Source organism: Sparus aurata, chromosome 5 (assembly GCF_900880675.1).
Source record: "Sparus aurata chromosome 5, fSpaAur1.1, whole genome shotgun sequence".
Classification (NCBI taxonomy): domain Eukaryota; kingdom Metazoa; phylum Chordata; class Actinopteri; order Spariformes; family Sparidae; genus Sparus; species Sparus aurata.
The window spans coordinates 21,344,026-21,364,261 of NC_044191.1; the positions used below are offsets into that span (position 1 = coordinate 21,344,026).

The window sequence follows — 20,236 nt, forward strand, 5'->3', positions numbered from 1 at the left end:
AACGGCTTTGGAAATCAGCAACTTCCTATGTACTGACAAGACAGCACACAGTGCACTGTGGGAGTCAGAAGAGGAAGCAATATATATGGGGAAAAAAAGTTGTAAAAAGAGTACTAAATAAGATGTTGACCTTTCTTTTTTGAACCAATAAAAACTTGTCTTGTCTAGATGTCCCTGACAGACACCCAGAGTGTATGTGGGCACCAGCACAGGACCCCTCGCAATTCCAGTTCGACTGCACCTGGTTCGGAGCGTACCCAACACCGACGCTACGCTGGGGGGAAGACGAGGACGAGGGCGAGCAAGGAGCTAACTGGAAAGGACGCGTATACTCCACAGAGGAGACAGACAGCCTGTCACTGACGCTAAACCGCTCCATGCTGTCCGACGGGCAGACGCTGAGGTGCATGGTCAAGCACCTAGCGCTCGCTTCAGGGAAGGAGAAGTCCTGTTCGTTCACCCTCAGTAAGCATGTTGTTGGGAAAATGAGCCTCTCTTCAGTCCTGAGATGTTCAGCCTCTGAATCTTTTATGTCCTTTCCACTTTAGAGGCCACTGAGCCACACTGAGAGTCTTCAGTGAGCAGAACAAAGCAGCAGAACAAATCGTCTTCCTGTTGGGGTTGCGCAATAGCCGACACGCTCCTTTTGTAAATCGCGCCTTAATTGTTGTGGGAAAAACCTGCTCTGAATAGCATTAGTAAAAGTGAAGCTCATCAGGAAACACATCTAAAGACGGATAGTACTTTTTCTGTAGCAACCCCACTGTGCAATCAGTGTTTACTAAAGGGTGATAACTTTAATCAAAAACAAGTTGTCCTTTTCTACTTTAAAGGGTCAGTTCAACCAACATTTTTTCAGTTTCTTTTTTCTTTTGTCAGATTTTGAGATATCTTGAAATGAACTTTTATTTGCTGTAGCACCCCACTCTAGAAAAGAAAGAGTCTGTATAAAACATGTCCACAGTGAGCTTTGTGGGCTATCCACAGAAACAGGGACACTGTGTGGAAACAAGTGTGGTACCTAGACATGCAGATGGTTGATTGCGTTCAGGTTAACATGAATCCATTCTGCTGAGGCTTTGAGATATCCACCTCTGGGATTGCTGCCTCCACCTCAGTGCAATGGAGGCTAACTGGACAAATGGCATTAGACAAACTTGATATAAAAAAATCCAAAGACAACCTGTCTCTCTCTCCACTTAATATGCAGCATGTAAGAAATGACCACCTGTTGAATTAATACTTCCAACAAATATGTTAGCATGTCACCAGAGTAACTGCTAACTGTATTCTGTTTTTACACCCATGTCCATACTTAGCTTATAAACTCAGTTAGCCATGCAGTTAGCAAGACTGCATTGGTGTTTACACCACCATCACATAAGCTTTTAACTGCTGGGAGAAAGAGGTTTTTGGCTCTGGGGCTAGCTGGTTAGCATGCTAAGATCATCAGATATCTCAAAAATAGTGGAAAATATCTCAAATATCTCAAAGATTCAGTGAGAAATACATGCATATCACAATGTTATACACTGTCTGCATGGGTAGATGCCAAAGAGGATATCAACCAAAGAAAACGGCCTCTGTAGAACTATTTAGGGCGCCTTCTGTGGCCAATTAAAACCATTTATATGTTAAAACAACAGCACATTACTACACTCTCAACGTCCTCATCACAGATCTCTGCTCACTGTATAAACTTAATTGTAACGCCATTAACATTAAGGTGTTTATAAGCTCCTTGTTTAATTCTGGCAATTAATACTCTCATTATTACCTTCAATTTTAATTACTGCTGCAATACAAACGCAGCCAGACAGACTGAGCTGGTAGCAGCGTGCATGTGAGGACACAGTGTTGCATGCAGGACATGTGGACAGTCAGTGAGTCACTCAGTAGTGTAAAGGTTACTGTCACTGGACAGGATTACACAAACGACCATGTGACTCAATAGTGTGTGACAGTTTATAAGTTTGCATTACCTTATCAGCTTGTGGTGTTTGTTCAGCTTTGACCTCAAGGGGTTTCTTTGTAAAATAAGATTCCATCTCTACCTGTCCAGCACAACTGTCCCTTGGAGTAATATTTTGACACACTCTAATGTAATTATCTATGAACATTTCTTCTTATTTATTGGTGTAATGCAGTAATGATTCAGTCCAACGCACAGTTCATGACAGCCTGTACATTTTCTCTTCTTTAGAGGAGGAGGTGCTGGGTAGTTCTTAGGTCTTCAGACAGATTCTAAGTGTAAGTTTCAGAGCTAAAATGATCGACCAGTTGATTAAAGAGTGGAGATAAGTCCCAGGCCATTGTGATAATCTCTTAATCTTTTATCTTTTTAAGCAGTATTGTCAAACATTGACTTGGTCCATTTTCGCAAATGTAAGGATTTACTGCTTTTCACAGTTTTACATCATGGTAATTAGATATCGCTTGGTTTTTGGAGTTTAGGGCAAACAAATCAAACAATTTCAACATTGGCCTCAAATGTCACCTTTGAATTGCTCGTTGGCCGAGTCACTTTCCACAGAGATGGGAGGTTTTTATTGCAAACTGTCATATTTTATTGACTGAACATTTAATGCCCAAGCTAAGGTCTTCAAATTGACATTTGTTATCAACAATGCAGAAGAAACACACCAGCGATACTAATATTCAGATATAACAATATATAACAATCAATCAGTTATCATAATTCTGTATTTTTGTACAGATGATTTCAGGCCTACATGTAAAAATCCTGCGTTGCTCATGACGAAGTACTTTTGGACAAATCATATTTTTAAAAAAAAGAGGAGTCTGATAACCATTGAGTGTTTGTCCTTCCCTCCCAGAGCCTCCGTATCCCGAAGGTGAGCCTCTGGTCACGGCTCAGGAGGACACCAGCATCACTCTGATCTGCAGTGAGGCCGTCTCCATACCTCCTGCAAACACCACCTGGAGAAAAGGTCTCCAGCAGGAGGACATTATACCTGGTTCCAAGTATGTCCTGTCTGAGGAAGGCCCTGTCCTCAAGCTGACCATACTCAACATCAGCAAGGATGACGAAGGCGTCTACTTCTGCCGCAGCGAGAACCCCCTCGCCGTCCGCGAGCTGGAAGTCTACCTCACTGTGAGGAGTGAGTTTGGGATGAGAGGAAGGGCTTGGGCTGCGGTGGTAAAGTCACATGTAGAGATCACAGTTAAAAAATGTAAACCCATGTAAACATTAACGTCAGAGATAAACGGTGAGTTGAACACACCGTCCTGACTACTGAATGAACCAGGATACTTAAACAATGAGCCAGTCACTGCAGGTGTCGACTTCAACTCTGGAATGCTGATAAACCTGCTGCTCCTCCCTTGTACTGCTTCATAATCCTCCTAATAACAACTCCTGTCGCCTTGTTTTGTCTCGACAGCCTCCTCTGCATACACGGGAGCGATCATCGGGATCTTTATCGCTGCACTGATCGTGGGCTCGGCTGCGATCGTAGCTAAAACTGTTTACTCCAGTCGACACAGGATTTGTCTGGGTACATTTCTTTTCACTTTGCAACTTAAGCATCGAACGTCACAAAAGCATGCAACACACCATCATTTCATATAGTGCATTTTGTAATGCTGTACGCAAGAATGAATTGTTTTAGGAATTAGGAATCATAGGGTGAAAAAAGTGCAAACACAACTCAACTATTGTTTGTCACCACAGATCTGAAACTTTTTCTGTGCACACAAAAGGGTTATTTCTCAAAGATTTAGCATGCAAATGTTGATGAGCACTTGCTATGATAAAAGTCACAATAAGAGGCTACTCTAAAATATTTAGCTTTATCACATAACGCAGCGTCACAGATGTCGCAAGTTGTTGTGTTCAACAAATGCTCTATAAAGATCTTTTTTCGAGATTAAAGAAACACATATTTGAACAGAAGTCTCGAGAAATAAGCGTTGTGTCTCCAGAGAAAATCTTCCTCACATCACATTAATTTAACTGATTAAAAATGGGAGCAAAATCTTTTTGCTCAGTGTAAAAGCCAACTATACTAATTGCCCAATTTCTGCTCATATTTGTCTTTCAGGAGGCGGCTTTGGGTGAGTATCTCACATTTATTTATCTAATATTGCATCCTTATTTTAGTGACCCAAATTAAAAATGAAAGAGACTCACAATAGCTATGCAATCTTGGTTTAATTTTAAATATCTTGTGTAATAGTTGGTTATATTTTTATTTAAATTGTTACATTTTTCTTAGTCCTGCAAACACCTCGAACATGCGCTCTTGTCTAAATCGCAACACAACTACTATGAGCTTCTCTCATACCAATGAGCCAGCAGACACTAGATTAGCTTAGCATAAAGACTAGAACAGAGGGAAACAGCTAGCCTAGCTTTGTCCAAAGCTCACTAATAAACATGTAATATCCGCTTTGTTTAATCTTAAGAAAACTCTTCAGACAGGTGAGACGTGTTATCATCTCTTTAGATGGTGTGAGGAGCTCCTAATAAATTACCTTTGTGCATTGCATCTTGGGACAAATTTGGCGACAGCAAACTGTTCTTTTGCACACTGATGTCTTTTTTTTGTAAACTTAAAGGTACCCTGTGGATTATTTTTCAGTCAACAAACAATATTGTGTTGTTAACAGTGTTTCTCACAGAAGATGTTGTGGGTGTATCCTATACTTGATGCCAGATCTAAGTATTGAATGACTTTTCCTCCTGAAGGTGCGTCCTAAACCAATGACGTGCTTGTCCCAGTCCCCGTAGTACTATTGAAGAATCACCGTTAACTTAAGTGGCTCCGCTTATTCAGTTACAAACATGTAAAAAAAACAAATTTACTATAACCCCCTGTTTTATTATGACGCAGCATTACAGGAAACGTTGTGTTTTCTCCAGCAGTAACTCAACGTGACTCCTGAAACAGCTGAAAGAGAACACGGGAACACAGGACGAGATAAAACTAAAGAGAGTCGGTTAGAAGATACAAAAGCATTGAGAGCTGAACACACACTTTTAGAAACGTTTTCCTCTCAGGTTTTCTGCACAGACATAAGTTGAGTATCGATTGTAGGGGGAGACGGGTGCTTGTTACAGGTTGGTCACAGTCATGAGTCGTCACCATGGCCCACTCAGTGCAGGTCCATTGCTGCTGCAGTCCGGCTCAACTCCAATGAAGCTGGTAATGGGGAAAAAAAAAATCAGCGCGGCTCAGTTTGACAAAGATGTTTTATCAAAACCTGTGCCTGTGTATCATATGCATGGGAGTCCTTGCAAGGACCCACTCTAAAAGAATCGCTCCATAGCGCCTCTAGTTTTCAAAAACCATAGAGGGCACGTTTAATATGGTGACTTTTCCAAGTTTGAATGCACTCAGTTGTCACACCCCCTCTAAACCTCTGTGGAATTTGTTATCATGGGTGTTGACTCAAAACAAAACAGCTCCTGAAATGACCAACAAAGATGGGATGATATGGAGCTGTGATAAAGAGTCTAATGTCGGAATAACGACTCTCATGTGTAGGCAAGTGGAGGAGGACAGAGGAGACGTGCTGAGCCTGGTGGAGTCCGATGACGAGCAGATCTTTCAAGACACCGTCCCCAGGCTGCCTCCGATAACCAACGGCTGCCACACGACGCTGGTCCAGATACATCGAATCCCATCAAGTATGACCTCATCGTGGCGTTGGTTTTATGGGTTTTGAAATGAAAATGTGCAAAGTGTCACATATGCAAAGTGAAAAAGTATCACTCCCTCTCTTTTTTTAAGGTGATCACGAGGATGCAGAAACAGCCGAGACGAGCCCAGAGCAGCAAGAAGAAACTGTACAGACAGAAGAGCCAGCAGATCTTGTAACATTTTAGGTATTAGGTGTTTTTAGACAACTGTTTATTTTAGGTAAATACCATTTACTCCCAATGAGAATGTGAACAGAATCGGTGAAAGACTCATGTAAAATCTTAATGTGTTATTTTTTTAAAACGGGGGTTAAGCTCATTTCTATGATTTGTTTGTACAGCGTTATGAATATGTTGTTGTGATATAGAGAGTCGAGCAGTAAAAGAAGCTGTGTAAACAAAATTTGATTGTTGGCATCTTCTTGGTGGCTCTGGTCTTTCATAGCTTACTCTCGATCAATTTTTTCTACCTACATTTACCTTGTATTGTACACGTAGAGTATATTTACAGATGGGCTGTGACTATCCACACCTAGAATGCAACTATAGAACGGAACTATTTTAAAAATGTGGTGGAGTCAGTTTAGATCACGCGGAGTGTAATGGAGGGTAAAACCAACTGAAACTGATGCCTACGCAAAGTTACTTGGATCAGGCCAAGTACATCAGATCTGGGCCACAGTGAGAGAGAAATATTACTACAAAACATTTTTAAAGGTGCACTATGTAGTTTTGGGGAAGATATTTTAATTAAGAAGAGAAAGGTCTATATTGGTTGTTTTTTTTTATGCCTAAGCAAACTATTCAGTCATGATTTGTTTATTTAAACAAACTGACCTTAAAAGACAAAATCATTTGATACTGTTTTACTTTGTTTACATTTTTTATATTTACAGTAGTAATAAAGTACAAACCTTTTACCCATATCTGAATAAACAAGCTGTTCTTAAAGGTAAAAATGGTCCCCAGAACGCTGTTTGAAGCTAGAAAGTTGGCAGGGTCCACCACATATAAACAAAGCAGTATGAAACTGTGTTGTCCTTTAAGGTCAGTGTGTTTATTCAGTAATGATTCGTTTATTTAATTTAATGTAGATCTTCCCTAAAAACACATGATGCGCCTGTAAGAGTTTTAATCTGGATCATCTAACCAGCCGGAGAGGAGAGGACATGTTTGGACATGCTTTGTACAAATCAGAAGAGTTTATATTAAATATTGAATTTAAGTAATGTTGTTGAAATAAATAAATAAATTACGTGTCAGATTCAATTACTAATCTGACACATTTTCTCCACATTATTTTAATATTATGAATAAGAATAATGTGAATTCCATCTCTCTGAGCTCACCCTCCTATTTTTAATAGTGATGACATCACCGGATAAGGATTAATCACATGTCCTCGTGCCGTTAATGCCCATCAACAAAGGTGGAAAAAAACAGATAGTTGACACAACGATTATAAATTCATGCCGGGGGTGTGGCATGGCTTAGTGAGGTTACGTAATGAAAAAAGAAAAAAGGAAAAACGTGACGACGTTGGTCAGCATCGCAACCAATAGTAACCAGTGAGTCAGACAACAGGAAACCAGAGCAACACATTATTTTTACTTCTGGCACATTTTGCACACAGAAGAGTAGAAGCAGCAGCACAGGGACGTCCGAGCGACATGAGAGCGGAGGACGCGTTCAGGAAGTCACCGATACAGCGAAGAATGTGAAGAGGGAGACGATGTGCTCCACGGAAAACAGCGCGGAGCAGCCACCGACATGTAAGTCACATATTCACTGAGGCAATTAAGGCTCCGTGAGCCGCTGGAGAGACATCCAGGGAGAGAAGCAGCGATGTGTTACACTGTGGAGCTGCTGTTTATCTGTCTGAATGCGGGAGAAGGATGAAGTCTGTCTGTCCACTGCTTCACTTTACTGTCGCCTGTCCGTCCTCCTCCAGCGTCCGACCCGGCTATGATCCTGGAGCTGAGGACCAGGCGTCCTCCGTCCTTGGAGGGCCGGGCGGGATGTGAGACCTGGAGCGTGGACTTCTCCCCGGACGGAGCCTGGTTCGCCTGGTCGATGGGACACGGGATCGTGTGGGTGGTCGCCTGGCCTCTGGACTCTGAGTAGGTTTACCTGTGTATTTAATCCGGCCGTGATGCATTCATGGGTCTCTCGGACTGTTGGAACACAACGTATTAAAATACGTTTGACTTAAATACTCAAAAGCCTTTACAGATAACATTTAAAATAACGAAAATATTACCATGGAATAGTATTTATAATATCTGATAAATAAAAAGGCTATAATGTAATGGGCCAAAGATTGTAATCACCAATTTCTTGGCTATCATTAATATATATATATATATATATAAATATATATATATATATATATATATATATATATATATATATATATATATATATATATATATATATATATATATATATATAATGGAGACACAGAGTTCAGTTTTTTTATCAAATGAACACATTAAACGTTGAGAAATACTAAGTCATATGAGTAAAGTAGATAAAATAGGCCTACAGCAAAAATCAAACACACCGCTGTCCTGTTTGCCTCGACTGTGGAGGCGATGTGATGAAAACATTATGAAATAAAATAGTCTGATGGAGGGGGAATGTGGTTGCACAACATCAACATTCTTTGGAGAAAAAAAAAGCACCAGGGCTGAATGATTATGCTTCAGTTCAGTATTTCCTGTAGAATGTAGATTTAAAAAACGTGATGGAGCATTTACCACATGGATATACCATCAGAATACTAACTGAATTATCTTCTAATGAAAAGATGAGAATTTAAAGATATGAATTGCTGGAACCACTAAAGTAAGTTGCATTGACCTCCCTGTTTGTTTACAACTGTAATGAAGATCATGACATTTCCACCAGCCCTTAAAGGGAACATCATATACTCACCAACTCCAGTTTCACACCTCAAAACACATGAGTTAAAATAAAAAAAAATTTATATTAATTCCATACTTGATTCTCCTCTCGTCCCACAGAGACAGTCAAGGCGGAGAGATCGACAGAGGAGACAAGAGCTTCAGTTGCGGTCATCCAGTGTGGGGACTTGCCTTCGGACCCAGACCCCCAAAGTCTGGTGCAGCGGCACGGCCATCTAAAACACCACCGAAAGGGAACAACAGCCTATTTCTTGCCACAGGCTTGGAGAACGGGGTGATCAAAATCTGGAATGTGTTAACAGGTGAGGTTAATGCCGGTGAGGATTTTAGATGTCTGTTGTAGTTTATTGTTAACAATCCTTTATTATGTGTTATCAGGTGATGCTGTGTTTGATCTCCATGGCCATGAAGGCGTTGTAAGGCACCTGGTGTTCCCTCAGAACGGGACACTCACACTCATATCATCCTCACGGGACAAGACATTGAGGATTTGGGACCTGGCTCACAAAGGTTTGTGGCTTTTTGAAGAGTATTTAAACAACTGACAGATATCTAATCCTCATTTCTTTACAGACGAAACAGTGCCAACATCCTGTTTGAAAAGTTAATAGTTAAAGGAAAGAGCAGTTGCTTATCTTCAAGGCGGATATAGTTAAAAAGCAGTGTGATTAGATTATGATATCGTCTGTTTTTATTTGCTAGGTGCCTGTTTTGTTTCACGCAGACCGTAGGTTCTTTTCCCAGCACATCGAGTGTTTTCATACACATTTTCAAACATTTCAGGCTTTGTTGGAAATTAGCTCACAGAGTTGAAACTCTCCTGATTCTCCATGAACACATTCTAACTCTACTTGTTGGTTGTGTTCAAATACACACGGGAAAAATCTGACATTTGAGACTCAATATTATCTTCAAAACAAGTCAAATTTATTTCTGTGGCAAATTCGAAAAAACAAAAGTTGACCAAAGTTCTTATTAAAAATAATAATAATAATTTTGACAACTGAATCTCAGCTTTAGGTTCTTCAAGAATTATCTTTTAACGAAGCTACTAAGTTCACACTCTTGATTTATATTTAGTGGTTCCAAATTACATCAGTCAGATTGGGTTTGCAGATATCTTCGCTCAAACATGTGAGACTTTAGTCATTAAATGTTTACTGTAAGAAAGCAGCTGCACTTCACACTGTATACATATTGACTGTAAGCAGTCTTGAGTCTCACAATTGATAGTTTGTGCAGATTTCAGTTTATAAATCATCTTTTTATTTTTGCGTCTTTCTGTATATTCTTCACTTCGCCTCTGTTTTGTCACCACTGAACCAAAACTTCTGTCTCGAATGGAAGAGTTTAAAGCAAGCAACTGTTCATATTTACACATGTAGTCGTAACGTTGTCCGCCCTTTTTATTGCACCTGCTGACGCTGTTATAGTCTGTCTCCATCTGTAACATTCGTTTTTTTCTTTTCTTCCTGTCTGCTGTAGGTAAAAAAGTGCAGGTGCTTACAGGCCATAAAGACTGGATCAGCTGCTGCAGCGTATCGTCAGACTGCAGCATGATCGCGTCTGTCGGCAGATTTGACAGAGTGAGTTATTGTCAGCTGTGTTGTTTATATTCAAGGCAAAGCCAGACAGAAACGCAGATCCTAATCCTTTTTTTTTTCATTACATGTTTGTTTTGTCTGTACGTTGTTTTTATGTATTTAAAGACGATTCATCTATGTCTATTTCAACTGCATTACTTTTTTCTGACAGAATAATTCTTCATGCTCCTCCTCCTCCTGGTTTTTGATTAGATTCAATGCTGCAGTTTCTTTTTGGTCAAAGCAGTGAATTTAATGAAACTTTGCACAAGTAAAAAAAAGACACAAATATTCAGCATCTCAGTCCAGGTGTATGGGACACTGCTTTTCTGTTGCACAATGCTGACAAGAAGGCACTAAATCAGGTTCAATTTTCAAGGACACTGGAATGATTAACTGGAGAGAGGGTGTATTTCATTGTAAATCTTTCTCTTAATGGTTTCCCCAGGGGATCTTTTCAGCTTCAGTTGCATCTAAAGGTCAGCACTGGTTTAACCAAGTTACAAAGTTACATGTAGTTTTTAAAAAAACACGTTTGTACATGTTTTTACATGTCTTTCAACTGCAGAGTTTTCTTTCTTGTGCGCTTGTCTCTGCAAAGAATGCAGTGATCTGGCTATCATCATCTGCTCCTGTTTGTAGTCGCCTTACACATACAGAAGGTTTATCAGTTTGTTTGGAGCACCAGGGAGCTCCTGTCACACTGCTTAGTATTTATGTTCTCATCTGCAAGGAGAAGCAGACCGTTTAGCGTTGCGCAATACCAGATTCAACGATTCACAAAAGCACTTTAAACAGTTCGCTGCGTGTCCCAGCCTGTCCTTTTGACATTCACTGAGACTCACGTGACTAACCCCACATACATTATCCCTAATAAAGACTTGTTAACCCTTCATGATACAGATGGTGTGTCTGTGGAGTCTGCGGTCATATACATTCATGAGGAACCTGACAGGAGGGACCCATAAGACCTTGTACCTCCTGTCTTCCTGCGACTTCTCTCCTGACGGGGCGCTGCTCGCCACCGCAGCCTTTAGCGGCTCCAGCTGGTGGATCGACCTGTGGGACCCGTACACTGCAGAGAAGCTGGCCACTCTGGCGTAGGTTTAAACTTTTTCAGCTTTTCCAGTACTGTTGGTATTAAGTAAAGTGCATCCTACACTGTGACTGCACTGCCTGAAAGTATGTTCTGTGTCTTGTATCTTGTGCAACTGTTTGTTGTAACTCATTCCTGGTTGTAGTTTGTACAAAATGTGAAATTTATCTTTCAGCTCATGAACACGTCAGGTCTGCAGATTGTCTTGAGTAACCGGGTCATGATTTCTTGAAAGAGACATTACTGTTAAGTTTTTAAAATGTACTTTTATGGCGCTTTGAGCACCACAAGCTGTGTGCCTTCCAGGTCCACTATATTCCAGAGAAGGCGGACATCTCGATTGATAAATAGCATTACATTTAGGAAGAACTGTATGTGTTTTTGATTTGGGGTGAACTGTCCCTTTTAAAAACTTGTTTCTTTCACCCACAGCGACTACTTCGAAGATTACGGGCAAAACCAGATCTCAGCACTACAGTTCTCCCCCAACGGTTTATACTTGGCCATCGTGACTGATGACAGGTCAGTTCCATCTCATGAATCGTTTTATATTGATGTCATCACAAAAATGTTTCTGGACAGAACAATTTCAGACAGGTGTTGTGTTTGCAGGGCTCTTCGGCTCTGGGAGCCAGGAAAGAAAGGGATGGTGATGCAGACCAAAGTGGACCGAGACTCTAATGGACTCTGCTGTGACTACCATCCACAAGGGAGCGTGGTCGCCACGGGGTAAAGATCCACCAAGTGTTACTTGATGCTGGTAGACTTTAAAGCAGAGCTGCATCAAATAGACATTTGACAGACATTAAATTTTGATAGTCAATTATCCACTTTTTCATGCGAAAACTTCAAATTGGCTTAGAATTGCTTCTTAAATGTAAATATTTGTTGCTTTTCTTAGTCAATTATCCTAGTCAATGAAGAGCTTTAGGTTTCGGACTGTTGGCTGAATAACAGAGGCAATGTCTGAAATTGTCATGAGCTTTTATCAGTTTGACATTTTATAAACTTAACGATTAATATAAATAAATAATAAAGAGATAATGAATCATGAAGTTGCAGCCCTATATAAAAAGTGGCTTTAGAAATGTCTTTTTGAAGGGTGGTGGCTGAGATAAGCAAAGAGCTGTTGGAATATAAGTCATCAGTGAGTCAGTTTTATGATGAAAAAGAACCACCAAAACAACCACAACGCTTTTTAATCCAATCCCTGCTGGTTTCAATCTCTCATTTATTTGGCCAAAACATAATTATAGAGCTAAAATGATAAGTAGGTTCACTGCTCAAGACAATAGACAATTTAGAATTTAATTGATCAAGTTTGTTATTCTGTTATGAAGGGAAAAAAGCAAAACATTTTGCTGAATGTGCTGCTTTCATATGGTTCAATGTTTTGGATGGTAGGTCAGAGAGAAAACAAGCAAACTTAAACAGCATACCTACAGAAAAGTGCTGCCAATACAGAAATCTACAGTACAGTGTCCCATATTCACTTGCATTGTGGGTAATGTAGGCAGCATGTATATGTGGAATATAAAAAGATACTTCTGGTTATTTTCTTTTTTAAATTCTCAATGATGACACCAGCAGGAGTGCCATGCTAGACCAATGGACTACTTCTCAAAACCTAGTGCATACATTACCCATAATGCAACTCAGCAATTGGAGCTTCCTCTGGAGCCACAAAAGGCTACATACATTTCTTTCACACATGCAGTAATACTGCCCAAGACCTGATAACACACTTTAATGTGTAAAATTGGTTGAATTACCCTTTTAAAAGAAACTCTCATTTAAACTGTATCCCCTGTTCAACACCTCACATTTTAAGACTTCTGAACCTCTGATGTGATCCCATACAATTTTTGACATAAGTGAGATGCAGCCTTTTCTAGTTTGCATGTTTTGGCCACGATTCAACTGTAACACCAACCATCTCCCTCCTGTGACAGAACCAGAGACGGCCACGTGAGGTTCTGGAAGGCTCCCAGGACCGTGCCCAGCCTGTGCCACCTGTGCAGATCCATCCTGCGCCACTCGGTCTCCACACACCAGATGGAGCCACTGCCCCTCCCCAAGAGGATCCTCCAGTACCTCACCTACAGAAACATCCCTGACCGCCTCAAGACCTGCTACTCCTCAGACGAGGAGGAGTGGGAAGGTTGAATAGAAACGCTAGCACAATGCAACGATTTACATTTACAGCGACTGATTGTTATACATGTCTTTTGTTTGTGGACTGAGATGCTCGCAAAGCTTAATTTAGCACAGGAAGCATCACTGTAATTAACTGTAGGTGATAGAACACTAGAGTTCATTAATTGCACTACTACTGTAAGGCGATGCATAAAACTCCATGTTCATATGCTTGAATTGAATATCACAATTTTATACTCTTAATTTATTGTGTAAATATCAAATGTATATGCATTTCTAATTCTTGTGTTTATTATCACTAAATGGCACATGCACCACTACTGTATCAGCACATTAATTGTTAATATACTGTAACAAGAACTGGACTTAGAGGAAATAGTTTTATTAAACAGATTTAATGATGTCTGTGACGTATTCTTACAGTTGTGTTTGGTGTATTTGTAAAAGCACAGCATGATGTTTGACACATATCTTTTAATATTTTAAATGGATCATTTGGTGACAGCAAGTTTTTCCCTTCACTGGTAACTAACTGCCAGCTTTCCGAGTGCTCAAAAGAGGTTTACCATCAACTTTTTTAAATTTTGTGTCAATTCAGTTTGTTTGCAGATGTTAGTGACTAAAGGCAGCAGTTCTCTCTCTAAATAAACAAACTAATTTCACTGACATCTCATGAGAGTGTGCTGATGAGTGCAATCACCTGTTCGGTTGAAAAGAAATCCAACTATACTCAGCTTTTCATGGCATCATTGCACACCACAGCCACAGAGAGAAAAACTCTGCCACACTGTTGTTACATTGACTAGTGCATCAGGAGGGCAGAGTAGTAAAATTAAAGAGTAACAGCTTCTTGCAAAAATATCATCTAAATTATAGATGCAACTATTTTCAATATGGTACAAAAAGAAGTGATAGTAGTCACCAAAGATCTGGTGAGACAGAACCTCGTCATGGGGTAAGGCGGTTATCTATGAGGCCTCGCTGACCACGAGATCCCTAACTGCCTGGAAAGCCGCGACCATGGAGCTCAACTGGATCTTCTCGTCTGTTCCTGAGGCGAGCCGGTGTCTGAGGAGACGACACGTGATCAGTCCAATGGAAACATTTCCCCAACATCTGGATGCCTTCGTGACATTAACGTGTGACTATTTTCAATTACTTGTATCTAATGGAAGCTTTCAGTTTATGTTAATATTTGATATTGAGAGGAGGCACAAGTGATTCAACTTACTCAACGTCAGCCAGCTTGATGAGCAGACCAATCCGAATAGCTGGAGGAAAGTCCACTTCAAGGTTGGAAATAAAAGACAAAAAATAGATACTTTTCTCTTAAAGTACTGAAATATTTTGAAGTTGCAAAAAGCTCATGAACAGATACAGATCCTGAAATAAAGGAGGATCAGGAGGAAATAACAGCTTTCCCAGCATCATCATTATAGAGCATTAAAAGTCAAAATGAAGATTTGTCCAACACAAACATGGTGAATTGCCTTCTAGACATGGTCAAGTCATTTTACAATCAACACAGAACCCACCTACACATCCTGCAGTTGTTAAGCCTGGGGTCTTGTATATTCAAAAAAATGAGGACATGCAACTGCTAAAGCCCAAAGTGCTGAGAGGCATCTAAATGGAGAAATATTAAATATGTAAACCCTCCTTAGAGAGCAGTGGGATTTAACCTACAGGTGGAGAACAGACCAGACCAACCACTGCTCTGGTAATTTTTCTAATAAAAAGGAAAATCTGTACTAGGTTACTTTGGTTACTCAAACATTAAATAATAGCACAATACCTGATATTAAACAAATTCTTTCCTTTTCCCTATGGCCTTACCTCTGTGTATGAGCAGATGAACCTCAGTGAGGATATCATGCAAGGCCAAACCCTTCAAAGTCTTGAGCTGGAGGATTTCTAGGAGGAATGTGTTAAAGAGTTCCTGAACTGAAGTGGTGTTAGTGGGTGTCTTGTTTAGCCATTATAATCCCACAATATCACATTACATTAATGCAAAACATGGATAGCATAAGGATTAAGACCAAGTATTTGTTCAGGCTCGAGTATATAGGAATTTCAGTGGTTCACATTTAATAGGATTGAAAAAAAGCTTGTATTTTACACGGAACATGTACTGTATAGACTGATGACTGTAACGCAAAGCTTCTTGAGCGAATAATCCTGGAGGACAAGCGTTGTGTAGGATACGCTTGTATGCTGTGGTGAAGTCTTTGTTGAGGGACCAGTCGAGGATGTTGGCTATATCTGAGCGGAGGGGGTGACCTGTGCAGGTGTACACCGTGTCCTCCGTGACCTTCCCGTACGCCATACTGGTGCTCTAAGAATCACAGAGGGGGGATGCAGTTAGTGCAGTTTACCCTTCTATGATGGCATACAATAACGAGTGTAACACATTTCTTCTTTAGCTCGAATGAAAACGAAACACAGCGAGGCACAGTGTTAGAGAGGAGCTTTTGGTCGTACCTGCAGTATGTTGAGTGATCTTCTCATATCACCTGATGATAAGGTCACAATGGCTTTCATCCCATCTGGAGTAATGTCAATGCTGCCCAAAAAGATTCATTTTGTTAATCCACAGTCAGATCAATGTTAAGATGAACTGAGTAAAACCTTTCATATTTATCCATAAATGTGTTATTGTCACTATGTGATGCATTCTTTGATTTCAAGCTTCTGGTACTGATATAACTAACCCAAATTTTAGCATCTTTCCTCATTCAATGTATTGCTTGATTTTATAAAAGATATGATTTCTATAAAATCAACCATTTATTCACCCTTTCAACATCAGTGTCGTTGGAAAAGAAACATCTACACATTTCCTTTCACACACTCACCTCTCTTGTTGGACCACATACTCCAGCCGAGGGATCATCTGGTCCGGGGACAGCGGGCCGAAGCGAAACCTGGTGCATCGAGACTGTAGGGCGGGGATGATCTTGGACAGGTAGTTGCAGATCAGACAGAATCGCGTGTTTTCTGTAAACTTCTCAATCACTGAAACAGAGACAGAGAGACAGGGAGAGATAGAGAGAATGCCAAAGCACAAGTCAGAAATGAGTGTTACTAAGAAATTTGGGATAAAAACTCAAATGTAAAATGTCTGTCCTTTCACACAGGTCAATTTTAGAACCTCTTTTGGCCACTATTGAGGAGACACCTAATTATTTAAACTGATCTGTATTCTTGCCATCGATATCCAACCTGGCTGGGTTGGCTGGTTAGCACACAAACGTTTGTTTGCATTTATTTGTACTCGGGCTTTATGTAGAATATTTCACATTACAAGGACCACTTACAGGTTTGTTTAGACTCTTCTTGCACATTTCTCAGTTAAGTTATGTTTTTTTATTCTGTAATTATTATGTCCAGGACATATTTGTTTCTTTTTACTAATCCATTATGCATATCCTCTTATGTCCAGTGAAACAAAATGAAAAAAACTTCAGTAGACATATCTGCAACACAATACATCAACATCTTTGACATATCATCAACACTAATATTTCATCCCAGTCTGTTGATAATATTAGTTCATCTTTTTAAATCTGGGCATATCTTACAAATTTCTCCTTCAAGTTTTGGTTAAGTTTATTAGCAATCACTGAAGTGTTGAGGATTCAAAAATATGTTTAGAATTAAGTTTGTTCAGAAATAAATAAAATATAAGAATAACTGCAACAAGTGTTGTATGTCTGGCCTGTTCATTTTTCTTTGCTTCATGGAGTTCATGGAACATATAACCTATAACTTATACAGTGTTAATAACAAGTCATAGAAAAGTTGTCAACTGTCAGATTAGGAAATTTCAGTAGCCAGATACCATTATTCTTTACATATTTGTTCAGCTCTTGCCAACTCTTCAATGAACCTCCAAAAATGTATTTGACTTTCCTCCCTAAATTCAAACATCATTATGCAACTGCAATCACTGAAGGCTTAATAAACCTTTTTCCTAACCATGCCTCCACATACAGCTGCAACACTGCATGAAACAGAAGCACTGAATCACACAAGCAATGTTATAAAAAAATAAAATCAAAACATAGGTTAGACACAATCTTCCATTTTAACTCTAAAGCAATAGTTAAAGCCAAATCTTCAGATCAGATGCTGGTTTTAAAATTTATATCAGGGTGTACAAGCAGATAGCCTGTAATACAGCAGCAGCCAAATTGTCTGGCTGCTCAGTGAGCCGTGTGGCTCACAGTGGGTGACGCCCGGCCGAACAGATGGCTTTACCTCGCCGCAATGCATTCTGGGCATCCTGGGTCATGGCATCGGCCTCGTCCAGTATCACCAACTTGAAGCCCTTCCTGGAGGACAAGAGGGATGGGCAAAAAGGCAGCAGTTTAAATAATAATTCCCACTGTAGACCAACATTCATTTCTGAATAAAAAGTAGGTGACTAGTGTTGTAGATGGATCTTTAGTCTTACTTGAAGATGGTCCTGGTGCTGGCAAAACTCAGAACTGGACCTCGAACAACATCAATACCTCTGTCATCTGATGCGTTCAGCTGCAAGACATAGTAATAAGTAAAATATCAGATCATAGAAACAAAGTCTCTTCATTACACTAGTGAAATTGTCATTCCGTTAAACCCTCTAAAAGCTTCTCATGAGGAGTTTTACTGCACCTCCAACACCATGGAGTTGAACTCTTTGTCCTTGTACAGCTGCTTGGCACAGGCCAGGATGGTGGAGGTTTTTCCTGTTCCAGGGGGGCCATAGAACAAGAGATGGGGAAGCTTGTCCTCACTGATAAACTTCTGGACTAAAAAGATGAAAAACAAGGATGAAAACAAACAGCTGGCTTCCTTTTGAATGGTACCACAAATTTAAAAACACATGCAGGATATTTGGGAAAGCCTTTTCATCGTTAATCATTACCACTCAACTATAGTACACAACTAATGCAAGAGTGAGCAACACCGAAAAACAGCAAATTTATTATATACTTAATCGTGTATATAGGCTGTATTATGTGTTTATTCGTTCAGGTTTCATACTTACTGGTGCTTAGAATATCTTTGTGTGAGATCAGATCATCGAGTTTCTGTGGTCTGTATTTTTCTACCCTGGAACAGGCAGCAGAAACATATAGTCGATATTAGTTACTAAAAATAACACGTGTTAACCCCTGACAGTAATCACATTTACTGGCGTAATGTACAAGACTGTACTTGATAAACTTGTGTCTATTTTAAAACCGCTAATTCAAAGGGTTAGAGACGAAAGTAACTACATTTGAATAATGTTGGAGTGCCACTTTTCAATTCGGCATGTGTATTTTACACCATGCACCAAAATTTCAAACAAATATCAACTTTATAATCTGGAGACGTTGCAGCATTTCCTCTGAGCCAGTTGGTTCAAGTGGCAACACGGCGATGCTCGATACATTAACTAGCTCTAATGTGTGCCGAAATAAAAAGCAGCTGACATGGCTCCAGACGCGTCTGACACCTATAACATAATGTAGTTAGTGCCAAGATAAGATAGCACAGAGGACAGAAATCTACATAACACGGTTAGCTGCTAGCTAGCTTGAATCCACAGTAGGCAGGTTAGCTAGCTTGCAGTGACTATTTTAACCTATCTGTGATAAAAAAAAAATAAAAAAAAAACAACGTCTTTTAACTCACCATGGTAAATTCCTGGTCTGTAACGTTGCTTTATTAGTGGAAGCCATGTGGTCTTTAACTGTGAATTAAGCTCCAAGCTGGGCTAACACTTAAGACACGAAGTTTTAGTCACTTCCACTCTGTTGATGGCCGTGTTTGGCGCGCTGCACTACAAAACGTGCGTCAGACGTCACGGCGTACAACCAATAAGGTGACTGTGTCGGGGGCTATGGGCGGGCTTTCAACCCACTGTAAAAAGTGTGTGGCACACAACTTGCAACAACGTATGACATATCAAATACTTGACATGAAATGAACGCACATAATTTAATGTGATGCTGCCAGCCGTTTTCAGCTGGGCTGGACCCAATGCTAAAGGTTTTAAGGTGATGAGAGAGAAAATGTCCTTAAAAGTTGCCACCAGTTTCGCCTCCTGCCTCATGAGAGATGAGACTGCTATGAACACTTCAGACCTCCTTCTGCTGGGATCCCACCCACCACCTTTTAAAAATACAAACTGTAACAATTAACATTTAGGCCCCTGTGAGAATTTTTGTTTTTATTTCATCGTGTCTTTTTACAATATCACACACACTCCATTCTTCAATTAACTTCATGTCTCTCACAATTTACTCCTATGCAGCCTTTTTGACAGTTTTTCACTGAAAAAACTATATCAGTTCGAGCCATTTTCATATATGTGGGGAATATTTCTTTTCAGCAATACTGTGATGACAAACAAGCTTATTTCAATACATATGTCAAAAGTGCAATGTACCTGCATACCTGTACCTTTTTTCAGAGAACATTATTTTTATGATTATCTCACTACCTAACACCTGAAAAGGAAGCATTGTTTTGATGTCTTATTACTGATAAGTGACATAAAATATGAGCAGTTCAACCCAAGAATGATCTTGAATCATTTTACAACCCCCTCAGATTTATGATAGGACCCCTTCAAGAAGTCCTCCCCCTTTACGCTGGAGTAATAAGGAGATAGAGACATGAGTGCAGAAACAGAAATAAGAACAGCCAGTCATGCATAAACAGTCGACTCAGATCATTTATTTAGTAAGTAGTATACTTTGTTTAAAGGTTTTAAATACAAGTTCAGAGGTGAAAGTGCATTAATGCAGTAAGCAGAATGGTTGATTTCAGAATA

The 20,236-nt window shown here is 39.9% G+C and overlaps 3 protein-coding genes across 4 annotated transcripts in view; 2 read left to right on the forward strand and 1 right to left on the reverse strand.

The window, feature by feature from the left end:
• The window catches only part of vsig10 (V-set and immunoglobulin domain containing 10), a 9,850-nt gene extending 3,782 nt beyond the window's left edge, over positions 1 to 6,068 (forward strand). Inside the window, exons 4-9 of one of the 2 annotated variants that reach the window (XR_003984077.1) lie at positions 169 to 465; positions 2,838 to 3,115; positions 3,405 to 3,518; positions 4,065 to 4,077; positions 5,511 to 5,653; positions 5,757 to 6,068. Coding sequence is in view for 1 of the 2 variants with exons in the window: in XM_030417441.1 (XP_030273301.1) it covers positions 169 to 465; positions 2,838 to 3,122; positions 3,405 to 3,518; positions 4,065 to 4,077; positions 5,511 to 5,653; positions 5,757 to 5,851 (947 nt within the window). In the remaining variant the exon portion in view is untranslated. Of the gene's footprint in view, positions 1 to 168; positions 466 to 2,837; positions 3,123 to 3,404; positions 3,519 to 4,064; positions 4,078 to 5,510; positions 5,654 to 5,756 lie in introns of both variants that reach the window. The other variant, XM_030417441.1, reaches the window with a different exon arrangement.
• A 1,119-nt stretch (positions 6,069 to 7,187) lies between these two features.
• wsb2 (WD repeat and SOCS box containing 2) lies at positions 7,188 to 13,831 on the forward strand. Its single transcript, XM_030417442.1, has 9 exons — positions 7,188 to 7,437; positions 7,617 to 7,785; positions 8,692 to 8,894; positions 8,971 to 9,102; positions 10,078 to 10,178; positions 11,079 to 11,275; positions 11,704 to 11,793; positions 11,884 to 12,000; positions 13,224 to 13,831. The coding sequence occupies exons 1-9, from the start codon at positions 7,398 to 7,400 to the stop codon at positions 13,435 to 13,437; spliced, it is 1,263 nt and encodes a 420-aa protein (XP_030273302.1). The 5' UTR covers positions 7,188 to 7,397; the 3' UTR covers positions 13,438 to 13,831.
• rfc5 (replication factor C (activator 1) 5) lies at positions 13,805 to 19,256 on the reverse strand. The gene is made up of 11 exons (XM_030417443.1): positions 19,093 to 19,256; positions 18,461 to 18,525; positions 18,085 to 18,221; positions 17,885 to 17,964; positions 17,689 to 17,762; positions 16,284 to 16,443; positions 15,910 to 15,991; positions 15,634 to 15,763; positions 15,265 to 15,342; positions 14,660 to 14,714; positions 13,805 to 14,496 (listed from the first exon to the last, which is right to left on the reverse strand). The coding sequence occupies exons 1-11, from the start codon at positions 19,137 to 19,139 to the stop codon at positions 14,397 to 14,399; spliced, it is 1,008 nt and encodes a 335-aa protein (XP_030273303.1). The 5' UTR covers positions 19,140 to 19,256; the 3' UTR covers positions 13,805 to 14,396.
• Between the last annotated feature and the right edge of the window lie 980 nt (positions 19,257 to 20,236).

What these genes read in the sequence shown, in the direction of transcription:
- wsb2 (XM_030417442.1), top strand. Translation starts at nt 7,398, where the DNA reads ATGTGCTCCACGGAAAACAGCGCGGAGCAGCCACCGACAT. An exon ending in TTGGGACCTGGCTCACAAAG is followed by an intron (nt 9,103 to 10,077) that starts GTTTGTGGCTTT and finishes TGTCTGCTGTAG; the next exon opens with GTAAAAAAGTGCAGGTGCTT. An exon ending in GAGAAGCTGGCCACTCTGGC is followed by an intron (nt 11,276 to 11,703) that starts GTAGGTTTAAAC and finishes TTTCACCCACAG; the next exon opens with CGACTACTTCGAAGATTACG.
- rfc5 (XM_030417443.1), bottom strand. Translation starts at nt 19,139, where the DNA reads ATGGCTTCCACTAATAAAGCAACGTTACAGACCAGGAATTTACCATG. An exon ending in CCAGAATGCATTGCGGCGAG is followed by an intron (nt 16,444 to 17,688) that starts GTAAAGCCATCT and finishes TCTCTGTTTCAG; the next exon opens with TGATTGAGAAGTTTACAGAA. An exon ending in CTTCACCACAGCATACAAGC is followed by an intron (nt 15,343 to 15,633) that starts GTATCCTACACA and finishes CATTCCTCCTAG; the next exon opens with AAATCCTCCAGCTCAAGACT.